Raw genomic sequence first — 14,661 nt, 5'->3', positions numbered from 1 at the left:
AATATTACTGTGAAGTAGGGAGTAGTGAGGCCAATAGAGGTTGACTGTATTCAGTTGAGCAGTCAGAACAGGTTTTCCCAAAGAATTAACACTGAGTGGAGATCTGAATGAAGGGTGAGAGCAAACCACATGACTCTGGGAAGCAAGTGCCAAGCATGTGCAAGCTACATAAGCAGCAAATGCAGAAGTCATGAAGCAGGGATCATCTTAGTGTTCAAGGAATGCCACCAGCCTGGAGTCCAAATGTGTCTGGGTATCTCGACATACTGTGAGCTGCTCTTCTTAAAATTTCCTTTCCTGGTTTCCAGTACTTCTCCTGCTTACCTCTTTGCCCCTTTATTGATTCTGTGTCTACTGACCTTAACTTATAACTTAGTAAGTTATAAACACTAAATAAGTGAGTACTTCGTAAGTTATGAACACTTTCTCTAAGAGAGGGATAGTACTATGATGGCACAGAACAAAATGATGAATATCTCAAGTGGAGAAGACAGACAGGGTACACAGTCAACTAAATCAAAGCAGACTAATGATACCATAGAAGCATAAACTGATCTCAGAGCACAGAGGAAGACATCGTTTCTTCTGACTTGTGATCGGAGGGAATGGTGATTTCAGAAGAAACGGTAATTTTGACGGGTCTCAAAGTAAGAGACTCATCAAAGGACTTTCAGCAGGTGAAAAATGGATAGTAAAGCAGGAACAACATTATTAAAAGATACAGACGTTTCCTGTTCACTTTTGTTTTCCTTTTCAGTCCTTCCTAATTTATATTCTACATGCTAGTGATGTTTTTTCCCAAATCTGTTGTACTTTCCCACCATGAAAATGTTGAGTCCTTAATTAGGGTTTTTGACCTATATTGTATATATGCCTGCTTAGTGTAATATGGATCTTCCTAGTTGTAGTTATATAGCACCCAGACGATTTTCATTTATGCCCTTAAATTCTCTTGATTATCTGCATCTGTAGTATACATGTATTTTCTGATCTATATATGTATTTTCTGATCATTTTTTTTGCAGTTCATTTCGGTGTACTTTGACAAATATTCCGCAGACACAGGCTTTATTGAATAAAGCTAAGCTTCCTTTAGGACTGTTATTACATCCCTTCAGAGACTTGACGGTAAAGTAACATATTTTAAAATACTTGTGGGTACTGATGTGTTTATGTCTAGTGTGTTTTGACTATATATTTTCTTGGAGATTTTTTCATCTTTTATCTTTTAAGTTAGAAATAATCATTTTTGTCAGTTCACCTCAGCAAACATTTTCTAACTACCTGCTTTGTAACAGGCCCTAACCAAGCACTGGTAAATACAAAGATAACGAAGTCATTGACCTTGCCCCTGAGAAATTTGTATCTAACAGGGGACAAAGATATAAAAAGAAATAACTACAGTACAGGGTAACTAATACATGTACCTAACCAAATTCTATGAGTTGCTTATAGGCAGGGAGTATAGTATAGTACTGGGTGCAGTAGCAGAGGTTTGTTAAGAGTGATGAGGTCTGAGCTGGACTTTGAAAGATTAATGGTTTTGGAAGTTGGAAAGGCCATTACAGTTAAACCTTAGGCGTCTTTATTAAACATAAAGGTCACACCAACGGTTGTCCACTTGAGTGTGGAGGAACTGTATGCTGGTTCCTAATTCTATGAAACAAATAACTTTTGTAATAATAAGTCCAAATGCTTCAGGTCTTCTGAATGAAAACATTTCTTAAATTTCCATAGTCTTTTGGTTTCATACTAAGCCTGCTGGATTTTTACATATAGTTCTGATATTTTATGCAAATATTATCTTTAAAATTTCTAAACTTCAGAAATTAAGTTTCTGGAGATACGTTTTATTTGTACTCTAAAAGGTGCATTACTCTCTCACATTTTTTTAATTACCGTGGTTTTCTACCCCTTTTAATGCTACTGAGTTTCTTTTGCTCTCATTCATCCGAAAAAATGTGTATAAACTACCCATTATGCTAGGTACTGAGATACAAAGGCTAGTAAGCGTCCTCATGGAGCTAACTTGCGTACTAACTAGGATACAGAGAAAGGAGCAGAGTGGATAGAAAATAAAATAATTATAAATGTGCAGTAAATACCTTGAATTTATTCACTTAGTAAATACTGTTTGATCACCTGTAATACTGTTTTAGCTATTATCTCTAAATCAAGATCGTTAATTTCCCATATACATAGGTGAGAATTTTTGTCTAAACACAGATACCATCATGATACCTTCTGGAAGTATACACTAAATTGGCAATAGTAACTTTCTCTGTGCTGTAGAATTCTGGCCAATTCTTTATTTTCTCATTTTCAGTTAATTGTATTTTCGTTTTTTCATAAGTATGATGTCATTACTTGTGTAATAAAAACTATGTATGTGAAAGAAATTGAATACAAACACATAATTATAATGTAGAGATAGGAAAAAAGTGCCAGAAGGAAATATACTAAAATGTTATCAGGGATTAATTCAGGGAGATAGGATAATATGTGATTTCTGAGTGTTTTTTTGTATTTTCTAAATTTCTTAAAAATGAATATAAACTTCCTTTCCCAAATCTTTTCTTTTCTTTCCTTTTCCTTTTCCAGAAGCTCTCTGAAACAGATTTATAGGTTTATTTTAACATAGCATAATTTGTAATCTTTGCCCCTCGGCACTTGAAAAGATCACTAAAATTATCAGCTTTTCAATGGTCTCTTTTTTTGTTAAGTTTAGCACCATAACATTTTTACCCTCTTAAAAAAACAACTCATTCAAATTAGGTGGGACTTCTGCCTTTCGTCATCTGAAACTGTCTCACGCACACAAAAATTTTTTTCCACGTGTTTCTTTTAAAAGCCACACTGTGCTTGGTTCTTGTGGCCTTGGTCCCCGTTAGGACTGTGGCGGCCATCTAGTGCACAGTGCCTTATGCTCTGGGACTAGGTGCTGTCAGGCAGCAGACCCAAAAACATTTCTATGTGGTATGTGTTTCTTTCTCAATGGTGTTTCTGGAGGCTAGCTGATGAGCTCCGAATTAAATTATTTTCTTGGCCAACCAGGCTTTTCATATCAGTCAGTAACTTTTACTGCATTTGGTTTGGTGTTATCTTACTGTTTGTGACAGAGGAGAAGACTTGATGGCTGCTTGTGTTGCTCAGCATATCACCGGATTTTATGAAAATGCTTCCATTTCAGAACACTATTACGGTTTTCTGTTCTGTCTGTGGAGCAGAGGAGTATGTGTTCCATTTTTACCCTGAAGTGCTTTTTTTCTGCTACAACATCTTTATTTTACTTCCTAGCAATTACCAGTGATAACATCAAATACCATTGTGAGGTGCCGATCTTGTCGAACATATATCAACCCTTTTGTATCATTCATTGATCAACGGAGATGGAAATGCAATTTGTGCTATAGAGTTAATGATGGTGAGTTTCAGATTCTTAAAATAAGTGTGTCTAATATTAATATTATTTTAAACATTTTGACATTTTTGGTCATTAGCTGGTCTCCATTGCTTTAAACACTTTCATGCCACTATTTATGCGAGAATATAGGCTAAGGACACTTGATCTTGGCTGGGGATGATTGATAATTAGGAGAGTGACAGTAACGGCAAAGTAAAAAAATAGTCACAAAACAAGCAATGAAGGTCATGTAGACTAATTGTGCCATGTCTCTCTGTTATCCCCTTTAGTCATTTCTTAGGTCCTCTTAGTATAATTGCTTTCAAATTTGTGTTTCTGGTTTTTTTTCCGTGTCATGTGATACAGTAAACAGGACATAAGCCTAAGAAGCAAGGTTACCTGTGTCCTGGTTTCCTCACCTGATTTCACAATAAGTTTTTTTTATCTTGATATATTTTTAAAGAGCGTTTTTATCATTGGATGTTCACAGAACCATTGTAAACCTTATACAAATATTGATGGTAAAGATGTTTATTTCTTGGTATGCATATGTCTTGTTTAGTTACAAATTATGTTACTAAATTTGTACTGGATTTCTAATGTTTACCTAGTTCCTGAAGAATTTATGTATAATCCCCTTACTCGATCTTACGGAGAGCCTCATAAACGACCAGAAGTACAGAATTCAACTGTGGAGTTCATTGCTTCTTCAGATTACATGGTAACTGCTCAGTGTAAAAATTAGTCATGGGCTATAACTGTATTGTCATTTATAATTTGCTGTTGAGTGAATTCTTGGAAAGTTTGAGTTGTCTCCAGTATGAATTTTTTTTTAAATAATGCTGCAAGTTTATACTTCACAAATAGAAAACTCTACATTTGTAAAGGTTACTTGATGTCCTAGAAGAATGCAGTTATATCAATAAGAAACATTAGTAGTTTTTTTAATGATAGGGACTATTTACAATATTGTTGCCATTTTGATTTAATTGAAATGAAAATAAATATTCTTTTACCGTGTAATATTTAAGACCTTCAAACAGAAAAAATTTTCACGTTTTTGCCAAAAAGTGCAGTTTTCAGGCTCTTAAAGATATCACCATCTTACTGATTCATCCAGTACAGATATCAAGATAAATGGACAGTTACTTTTTCTCTTTCCAGTTTATCATCAAATTCTACTTTTCTTTTGTTTTTCTTTTTTTTTTTTTTTTTTAAGATTTTATTTATTTGAGAGAGAGAGCACAAGCAGGGGGGAGGGGAGAGGGAGAAGCAGACTCCGCATTGAGCAGGTAGACCATTGTGGGATTCATCACAGGACCCTGAGATCAAGACCTGAGCCACAGAAGCATGCTTAACACACTGAGCCACCCAGGCACCCCCTACCTTCTTTTCCCTTTATAAAAACAAATTCTTGGCTTAAGTTCTGCTCATCTTCTTTATTGTATCTGCTCATTTTAAATGTATTTATAATAGCTTACATTTATTTCTTCAGTACCCTCGTCACTAATATTTGTTGTCTACAAAAATGGAAGGTGTTGCTAGTGCAGAAAAGTGAACAGAGACAGCTAATGTGTATTAAATTTGTTTGGCCCATTTCTTTCTTGGTTTTTGTAATTTTTATGGTCCTTTGCGTTCACTTTAGCATCTGCTCACTTAAACTACTATTTCCTTGTCTGTTTCCATATTAACTGTAGTAAACTTTTTCTCTTGGACGTTTTTACTCTCAGCTTCTTACCCTCTTTACAACTTACATTCCCAACTCTGGTCTAACTCTGTAGGATCTTAATCTAATTGAAATGGTAAAGCAAGAAGTTAATCTTTAACTTTTGTCATATGACCCATGTGATCCTTGGTCAGCATATTAAGAAAAAAAAGGATTTTCTATATCCTTTCAACTTTCTATAACTAATTTTCAAGCATACTTCAAAAAAGAGATAATAGTATAGTGAACTGTTATTTGCCCCTCACCAAGCTTCAACAGTTGTCAGCATTTTTCTAGATATATTTCATCTATCCCCAGTCCCACCTCAATATCCCCTCCCCTCACACCACCCTGGAATTTGTACATCTCATTTAACCTATAAGTACTTCAGTATGTATCTCTAGCAGATAATGACCTAACATCCTTAGAATACCATCACAGGACTTCCTTTATACTTGGCATTTAACCGTTGGGATTTAGCCATGACCAGCTAACCCTAGAGCTAGTACTAATGGCTAGTACTATTGTCCAATTTTAAAAAGTAAATATTTTTTAAAAAACAGTGTTTTTCTGGATTAGGGAAGGGATAGAGGTGTTCATATTAAAAAATAAGCTCATGTTTTTCTTTGAAAGATGAATCTCAATCAACACTCTACCAGTAAACATTAGCCCATTTATTTAACCATTACTATGTGACAACTCCTTTTTTTTTTTTTTTTTTTTTTTTTTTTAAATAAATTGAGAGAGAGCACACAAGCTGGGTTGGTGTGAAGGGCAGAGGAGAGGGAGAGAATCTTAAGCAGGCTCCCAATGCAGAGCCTAATGCGGGGCTGGATCTCACAACCCAGAGATCATGACCTGAGTCAAAATCAAGAGTTGGACACTTAACCCACTGAGCCACCCGGCCACACCTAACAACTGCCTTATTATGCTTAATCCATAACCAACTTTATAAGAAAAAAAGTTAAAGGAGTGTCATTTTCATTAGTACATAAGATCTAATAAAATGTCAGTCCTCCTATTTGTGTATTTTTTGTGTGTCATTTACTCAGTAAATATCCAGTAATAATAGTGTTATAAAAAGAATAAATTGTGCCTGCTAAATAAAGTACATTATTTTCATTCCTTTCAGCTTCGTCCTCCTCAACCTGCAGTTTACTTATTTGTTCTAGATGTATCTCATAACGCAGTAGAAGCTGGATATTTGACAATTTTGTGCCAGTCATTGTTAGAAAATCTAGACAAGTAAGAAATTTTTTTACTCATGATGTGTGTTTACAAATATATATAAATGTGAAGAGTTTATTAGCAATTTATGGAGTTAGTTTTTAATTACAGTTTGATTTCGTTTATCTTTCACTGCAAGAGTACTTCTTGTCCACCTCAAACTAAGGGTCCTGCTTCTTCGGTTACTGCACTTTATGACATGGTATCTGAATCATAAAATTGTTTTGTTTTGTTTTTAATTTTTTTATTTACTTGACAGAGATCACAAGTAGGCAGGGAGACAGTCAGAAAGAGAGGAGGAAGCAGGCTCCCTGCTGAGCAGAGAGCCTGATGTGGGGTTCCATCCCAGGACCCTGAGATCATGACCTGAGCTGAAGGCAGAGGCTTTAACTCACTGAGCCACTCAGGCGCCCCTTCCTTTTAGTTTCTGCTGGTAACTTAGAGCTCTCATATTTTTATCCTTATTGAAGCATTTGCCCTGGTTTTAGTCACAGGTGCTTAATTCAGATAGAACTCTAGCTGTGAGTGGCAATGGAAGACTGTGCAAAGAGATAGTTTTGAAACTGTAGAGTCAGCTTGCTGGAAGAGTGTGAAAATATATAACCCTAGAAATAGGAGCCAGACCAATGAGTAACTATTTGTGAGTTAAATAAGCTATGCAAAACCAAAAGGACAAAATTGGGAATGGAAAATCACTTAAAACATGTATATATGTTTAATTAAGCAGAAAATAGAAGCATTAGGAAAGTTAAAAAAAAAAAAGGTAACCTGTTTTTGGAAAGAGCTAGTGATAACAACATTGAGAAAGGAATTTGATGTGGAGCAATTCCAGCTCAGTTCTGAATTTTGAGCTTGGAATAGAGTGGATACATAGTCTCCATTCTAATTGGTAACAAACTACCCTAATACTCATTGACCTTGGAAATTTCAGAGGAACAAAGAATTGTCTGTAAAAACATCATAAATTCTGACCTATATTGGCAAGCTAAATACTTGCATTACTTGGTGCATTCTGTTCTCTGAAGTGCTTTTTGACCTTGTTTGCAGACCATCTAACTAACTAGCCTGATCAGTCATGCATAATAGGAATAATGCTTCTTGTTTTGATGCACACTATTTTGGCATCCTCCAATATTCAAAAATTTTTTTAAATATTGCTAAAATATAATTATTATATATAAAATTATATAACAGCTGCTAATATAATTGGTGGTACATAGAAACATACCTTTTTAAGATGAGGCATCCAAATGAAATGGTAATTTATTCTTTTTTGCCAAGGCATTGACTTTTGAATACTGAGTTCTAACAGAGAATTTCTAAAAGGTTGATAATAGATAAAATGTCTTGATGTTCTTAAATGTGGTTTTTATTTAAAATCTCTACATTAAAATCTAATTTACATTATATTGTTTTTTCTTGGAAGGTACTCATATGTCATTCTTCCCTTAAACTGTTTAAACTAGATACATTATTTTTGTAATATTAGAACTAAAAATATGAGTAGATTTTTAATTAAAGGAGTGTGTTTTAGAGGAAAGTTAGCAAGAAATCTTTGGGGCTTTTTTGTTTTGTTTTGAGAGAGAGTGTGCTTGAAGGGGGCAAAGGAAGAGGAAAGAGAATCCCAAGCAGGCTCCACATACCCAACGTGGAACCCAACTTAGGGCTTGATCTCACAACCCTAAGATCATTGACCTGAGCCAAAATCAAGTCAGACACCTAACTGACTGAGCTACCCAGGCACCCCAGAAATCTTCAATTATCTAATCATTTCATTTTTAGTTTTGGTTTATTATTTATGGTTCAGTTTTCTGAAATACTAACTCTAAGCATGTACTTTCATCTGAAAATGGGATGTTTCATCCTTGGTCTTCTCTGATGTATGTTGGTTTAGGGAGGAATAACTTCCTGTCATCTGTGGAAAAGCACATGTAATTATTCTTAGACTTAGTTTACTATTTTATTATTTTTTAAAATAAAATATGCAACTGAAAACTTTGAATTTAAACTTGTCCTTTTTATCCTTAGGCTTCCTGGAGATTCACGAACAAGAATAGGATTTATGACCTTCGATAGCACTATTCATTTCTACAATTTACAAGAAGGATTATCACAACCTCAAATGTTGATTGTGTCTGATATAGATGGTAAGCAGTGAGTAAGTCTTTCTAACTATAGATTTTGGAATTGAGGCTGTTTGACAGTATATCCTGTCATAATTCTGTAAGGATAATTTGTTGTACTTTGATATTTGTCTTAAAAAGTTTCCTGGAGGGGGTGGGAGGAGTTTCCTGGGGGAAAAAAATAGTTTCCTGGAAAATACTTCATTTTAAGTTTTTTATGCCCGTGTATGTACTTATACATGTGTGCACACACATATAAAGTGCATGCAGTTGTACTTTGATATTTGTCTTAAAAAGTTTTCTGGAGGGGGTGGGGGGAGTTTCCTGAAAAAAAAAAATAGTTTCCTGGAAAATACTTCATTCTAAGTTTTTTATGCCCGTGTATGTACTTATACATGTGTGCACACACATATAAAGTGTATGCAGAGTGAATATATAAGCCGTATTATGGTGCCCATTATATATGGCCAGATAAAAACTAAGATTTTTAAATTGATGATACTCCTTTGACTTGATTTATCTGTTGATTGAAATAAATGTTCTTCCCTTTAGATGTTTTCCTACCTACACCGGATAGCTTACTTGTGAATCTATATGAGAGTAAAGAGGTGAGATAGATTTTTTTTCTTAAAGTATGAAAATATTTCTTTTATTTCAACTGTTGACTGAAGTCTTACTTGTTTACTTACTTTATTTGTTACATAGACGATGTAGATAGCATATCTATTGACCCCTCAGTTTGCAGTCCCCCAAGATAGAGTGGTATATATTGTACTCCAGAATGTTTTAAAGAAGAAAATTTCCTTGCCCTCTCAGTAATTCAATTTTTAATCTTTGTTTTCCCAGCTTATAAAAGACTTATTGAATGCATTACCAAATATGTTCACCAATACAAGAGAAACACACAGTGCCCTTGGTCCTGCGCTTCAGGCTGCCTTTAAATTAATGTCTCCAACAGGTGGCCGTGTGTCTGTATTTCAGACACAGTTACCTTCCTTGGGTGCAGGACTTCTGCAGTCCAGAGAAGACCCTAATCAGAGATCAAGCACAAAGGTATTGTATATTTGGTTTCTTAGTCATATTTAAGATGGTGTTTGTACCTCTATAGACGTGTGACTATTTGTTCATTCTTCTACTTTTCTATTTCATTAATAGTAGAAACTCTGCTGAGAAGGTTTAATCAGATTATTGTTTTGTATTGTTTTAGTTCTTGGTTTGCAAGTCATAGAAATTTAGAGATCATTTCTACTAATCCTTTCATTTTACAGATGAGGAAAACAGATTAAACTTGCCAAAGGTTGAATAACTAATAGTAAAGATGTGACTTGATTTTCTGGTCGCAGTGCTCTTTCATTTTATACAAAGGATAATACTTACTGAGTCTGAGATATTATAATTTAACATGCTCGTACTAATAAACATTTAAGTACAAAGGTAATACAAATCATTGCCTAACAAATTAAACCATCAGTAATCTTTACTGTCAAGATAATAGCGTTTATGGGCACCTGGCTGGCCCCCTTGGTAGAGCATGAGACTCTTGATCTCAAGGTCTTGAATTTGAGCCCCACGTTGCAGGTAGAGATTACTTAAAAATAAGATCTTTTTATTTTTTTTTTTTAAGATTTATTTATTTATTTATTTGACAGACAGAGATCACAAGTAGGCAGAGAGGCAGGCAGAGAGAGAGGAGGAAGCAGGCTCCCTGCTGAGCAGAGAGCTCGATGCGGGGCTCGATCCCAGGACCCTGGGATCATGGCCTGAGCCATGAGGCTTAAACCTCTGAGCCACCCAGGTGCCCCAAAAATAAGATCTTTTTAAAAAAGTGTTCAGTTATATAAACACGTACCAACAAGCATAGTTGGGCATCATACATATACAGGACATTTTTTAACTGGCTTTTTTTCATTGAAAGAGTATATTGTGAGCATTTTCTGAGGTCCCTGGAAATTATCTTTAAAAAATATTTTTTGGAGTTATCTGGCTGGCTCAGTTGGAAGAGCATGCAACTTGGTCTCAGAGTTGTGAGCTCAAGCCCCCCTTTGAGGGTAGAGATTACTAAAAAACTAAATAAACTTTCAAAAATAAAGTAAGAAATATTTCTTAGTAAATATAAATGTACTCTATTTAATTAGTTGCCTCCTAGCTACTAAATTGTTGTCTCCAGTATTTTCACTATTAAAGAAAGACTATGAGGCTGAATTACTACTTGAGTTTTATATGAAGATTTTGTTAGAGTATTTTAATCCCTTATTTCAAATAGTAAGTGAACTGGAATCATTTTGTGCTGTGTGTAAGTTTTGTCTGACCTAAAAGAAATATTACTGCAAATAATTATGAGTATGAATTTAACAGTTTTAATAGTACCTTAAATATTTAGCCACATATTCAGTTTTTCCTTAGGAAAAATTCCTTAAAGTAAAATTATTGGGTCAAAGAGTATAAGCTTTATTTAAGTTATTAGTGTGTTTTATTTGTGTGGGGTTTTTTTGTTTTGTTTTGTTTTATCAACTATACCCTTAAAGACTCTCAAATCTTCTAGCCATCATTAAGTATTGTTGCTTTTTTTATTCTTCACCAATTTGCCAGGGAAAAATAGTGCCATATTTCACTATTACAGAAACTACATTTCTAAGTTATTTTTCAGGAAAAAAAATCTAATTTTAAAATAAATTGGGGCAAGTATATTTTTTAAACTCGTCAAATATAGCTGTCACTCAGTTCATCAATCCATTGCAGTCCATTATAGAATACTGAGGGGTTTGGAACACAGGAGAGTAGTTATGTGTTACTGAAGTCTTCAGTGCAGTTTTGTTTTGTTTTTCTCATTTAACTCCTTGAAATATTCTTTATCTGCTTGGGACTCAAAAGCTTCAATGCCTGTGCCGGTTTACATATTTCTTCATACTGGAGTAAACTCTAATATAGTAATTTTACACTATAATTAAGAGGATTAAAACATTTTGTTTTGTAACGTAGGATAGTAATGAAGAACTTGGAGCCTGGCTCTTAGATTTTTAACTCCACTCCGTTGCCACCTTCGCAGCTCAAGTGTCCTTACACCAGTAGGAAAAGCCTTCTTTAACCTCCGACTCTTAAACATCTTTATGAACAGTGTACAGTGGTGGTTAACAGCACTCAATCAGGGGTCAGACTTGGCAGGTATATCTTCCAGCATCTACCACTCAGTAACTATGTAACCAGTCATTCCTTAATCTAGTTTTTGCCTCAGTTTCCTCACCTGTAAAATGTAGGTAACTTTAATTTGCATAAAACATCTCGAACAGTGCTTTTTAAGTGCTTTATAAATATTAGCAATTATTAGTATTTTTAAAGGATCTGTGCCAACTATCGACATTTAAAAAACTTCCTTAGTTTGATAGGAAGACGAAGGATAGCCTCTTCATTATTGTAAGAGAGACGTAGAAATATGTGTCCAGTGCAAGGTTTCTAGCTCTTACTTTATGACCTGTTGACTTAGGTTGTACAACATCTTGGCCCTGCAACTGATTTTTATAAGAAACTGGCTTTAGATTGCTCAGGGCAGCAGACTGCAGTGGATCTGTTCCTTTTAAGTTCACAGTATTCTGATCTTGCTTCTCTAGGTAAGGAGATATCGTCATGTTCATCTGTTTACATAAACGCTTTTAGCATGTAGTCAAATTTAAACTCTTTATTAAGAGTTCTCAACATTTGGGGGTAAAAAGCATGTGAATAAGATAGATATAATCTGTGAAAATTACCAGTAAACTGTAAAGCACTATACATATCTAAAACGCTATTACTCTTTGTTTTTAAAATCTAATTCCTTAAAAAAAAAAATCTAATTCCTTTACCATTTTGCTTAATAATAAACCTTATCACATACTTTACAAATAGTTGTGTTTGCTCAGATTTATGTATTATCCTTTTGACTGCTTAGGTTTTCTCATTATGACAGATTTTGTTCATGACATAGAATCTCTTCTGTTGTTGGACAAGTAAGATATTACTGGGTATTATTACAGGATAGTCTTATTTCTGTAGCTAATACTTTTTCCTGTTTCTCTCTGAAGCTTGCATGTCCAAGTACTCTGCAGGGTGCATCTATTATTACCCGTCTTTCCACTATACTCACAATCCTTCACAAGCAGAAAAGTTACAAAAAGACCTAAAACGGTATCTCACAAGAAAAATTGGATTTGAAGCGGTTATGAGAATAAGGTGTACGAAAGGTATGAAAGTTAGGCTTTATATTATATACTTTTGTCAAAATTAATTGCCAATGACTACCTGTAATAATCCTTCATTGTGAAGAACTTTCTGCCTCATCCAGGTAGCTGTAAGCTCTTTTAAATATATGTAGTTATTGAATAATCACTGCCCAGTTTTTTAAGTAATTTGAATAAATAAGCAAAAGTAATGTTTGCTTTATTAGGAAGAACTTAAGAGAAAGCCACATTAGAGGTGATTTTAGAAGGAGAATTAGAGGAGTGAGGAAGACTGTAAATGAAAATTGTCTGATGAATGATCTTTGCCTTCATAATCATTCAGTTAGTCTTTAGTTTACCTCAGTTTCATGTGAATGTTTGCTGAAGGGAATCTCCTTTCTAATTTATAATATAATTCTTAAAAGAGTTACACAGTAACTACCATTTGTTTCATATGAGAATGTGTAAGATCAGTTATCAATACAAGGTAAATATCTACTTTCCCTTTTATATAACCTGTATTGTTTTTTCTGAACTGATATTTAGAACCTCTGCTAACACACCAGTCCTACTCTCCAGTTATCCTTTTGATTCAAAAATCAGAGATGGGTTTTACTTTAAATTTATTTTTTATTTTCAGCATAACAGTATTCATTATTGTTCACCACACCCAGTGCTCCATGCAATTCGTGCCCTTTATAATACCCACCACCTAGTACCCCCAACTCCCACCCCCCACCCCTTCAAAATCCTCAGATTGTTTTTCAGAGTCCATAGTCTCTCATGGTTCACCTCCCCTTCCAATTTCCCCCAACTCCCTTCTCCTCTCTAACTCCCCATGTCCTCCATGCTATTTGTTATGCTCCACAAATAAGTGAAACCATATGATAATTGACTCTCTCTGCTTGACTTATTTCACTCAGCATAATAATCTCTTCCAGTCCTATCCATGCTGCTACAAAAGTTGGGTATTTGTCCTTTCTTTTTTTTTTTTTTTTTTTATAAACATATATTTTTATCCCCAGGGGTACAGGTCTGTGAATCACCAGGTTTACACACTTCACAGCACTCACCAAAGCACATACCCTCCCCAATGTCCATAATCCCACCCCCTTCTCCCAAACCCCCTCCCCGCAGCAGCCCTCAGTTTGTTTTGTGAGATTAAGAGTCACTTATGGTTTGTCTGGGTTTTACTTTAAAAAGTAACTTTAGCCTGAGATAAAGATACTTTTGTTACTTCATCTTTTATAAAAAGTTTTCTCTTTCCTAGGTCTTTCAATGCACACTTTTCATGGAAACTTCTTTGTCCGTTCCACTGATTTGTTATCCCTTGCCAACATCAATCCTGATGCTGGATTTGCAGTACAATTGTCAATAGAAGAAAATTTGACAGATACTTCCTTAGTGTGCTTTCAGACAGCCCTGTTATATACATCAAGCAAAGGTAATGTTAACAGACAGGAAATAAAATCAGTAGTAGTTTTCCCCTCCTTTTACATGCTAGGGAAATGAGGAGAGAGAATGAACGAACATACAGTGGGAGATAAATGGAATTTGCATAGTTAATCAAATATGCGTTCTGTTTTTGTTGTTGTTATTGTTTTTAACTCATTTTTGAATCTTTAGTATCTTTTTTGACTCGTGGAAGTCATGTATTCTCAGGGTCATACGTGTCTGGTAAACTCATGCTAAATCCAGTTATGTCATCCTTAGCAGCATTTTTTGCCCCATAAATAAAAAATTCTACCTAGCACATAAGGCACATATTAGTTATTTGACAGTTAAGTTTTCTGACCTTTTGCTATGTTGGATGTAATTTGGAATGATCGATATTAAAATAAAAACCAGAACCTAATGTTCAGCTATATACAAAATACAATATAGGTTCATAGTCCACAGATTTGGAGAGAGTTTTATTTCTCTTTAAAACATGTTACTTGAGGGGTACCTGGGTGACTTAGTGAGCTAAGCCTCTGCCTTCAGTTTGGGTCACGATCTCAAGGTCTGGGATTG

The 14,661-nt window shown here is 34.8% G+C and overlaps 1 protein-coding gene across 4 annotated transcripts in view; it reads left to right on the top strand.

Annotated features, from left to right (window-relative positions):
* Positions 1–14,661, top strand: part of SEC24B (SEC24 homolog B, COPII coat complex component) — a 96,019-nt gene that overhangs the window by 68,583 nt on the left and 12,775 nt on the right. For all 4 annotated transcript variants that reach the window (XM_082728176.1, XM_082728178.1, XM_082728177.1 and 1 more), the window contains 10 exons: positions 1,026–1,128; positions 3,298–3,424; positions 4,015–4,124; positions 6,241–6,353; positions 8,364–8,482; positions 9,011–9,066; positions 9,305–9,511; positions 11,940–12,063; positions 12,514–12,672; positions 13,919–14,092. In XM_082728176.1, the coding sequence (XP_082584302.1) occupies positions 1,026–1,128; positions 3,298–3,424; positions 4,015–4,124; positions 6,241–6,353; positions 8,364–8,482; positions 9,011–9,066; positions 9,305–9,511; positions 11,940–12,063; positions 12,514–12,672; positions 13,919–14,092 (1,292 nt within the window). The remainder of the gene's footprint in view (positions 1–1,025; positions 1,129–3,297; positions 3,425–4,014; positions 4,125–6,240; positions 6,354–8,363; positions 8,483–9,010; positions 9,067–9,304; positions 9,512–11,939; positions 12,064–12,513; positions 12,673–13,918; positions 14,093–14,661) is intronic.

Source organism: Mustela nivalis (assembly GCF_964662115.1).
Source record: "Mustela nivalis genome assembly, chromosome: 4".
In the NCBI taxonomy this organism is placed as follows: Eukaryota; Metazoa; Chordata; class Mammalia; order Carnivora; family Mustelidae; genus Mustela; species Mustela nivalis.
This window is presented reverse-complemented; position numbering and strand designations above follow the sequence as displayed.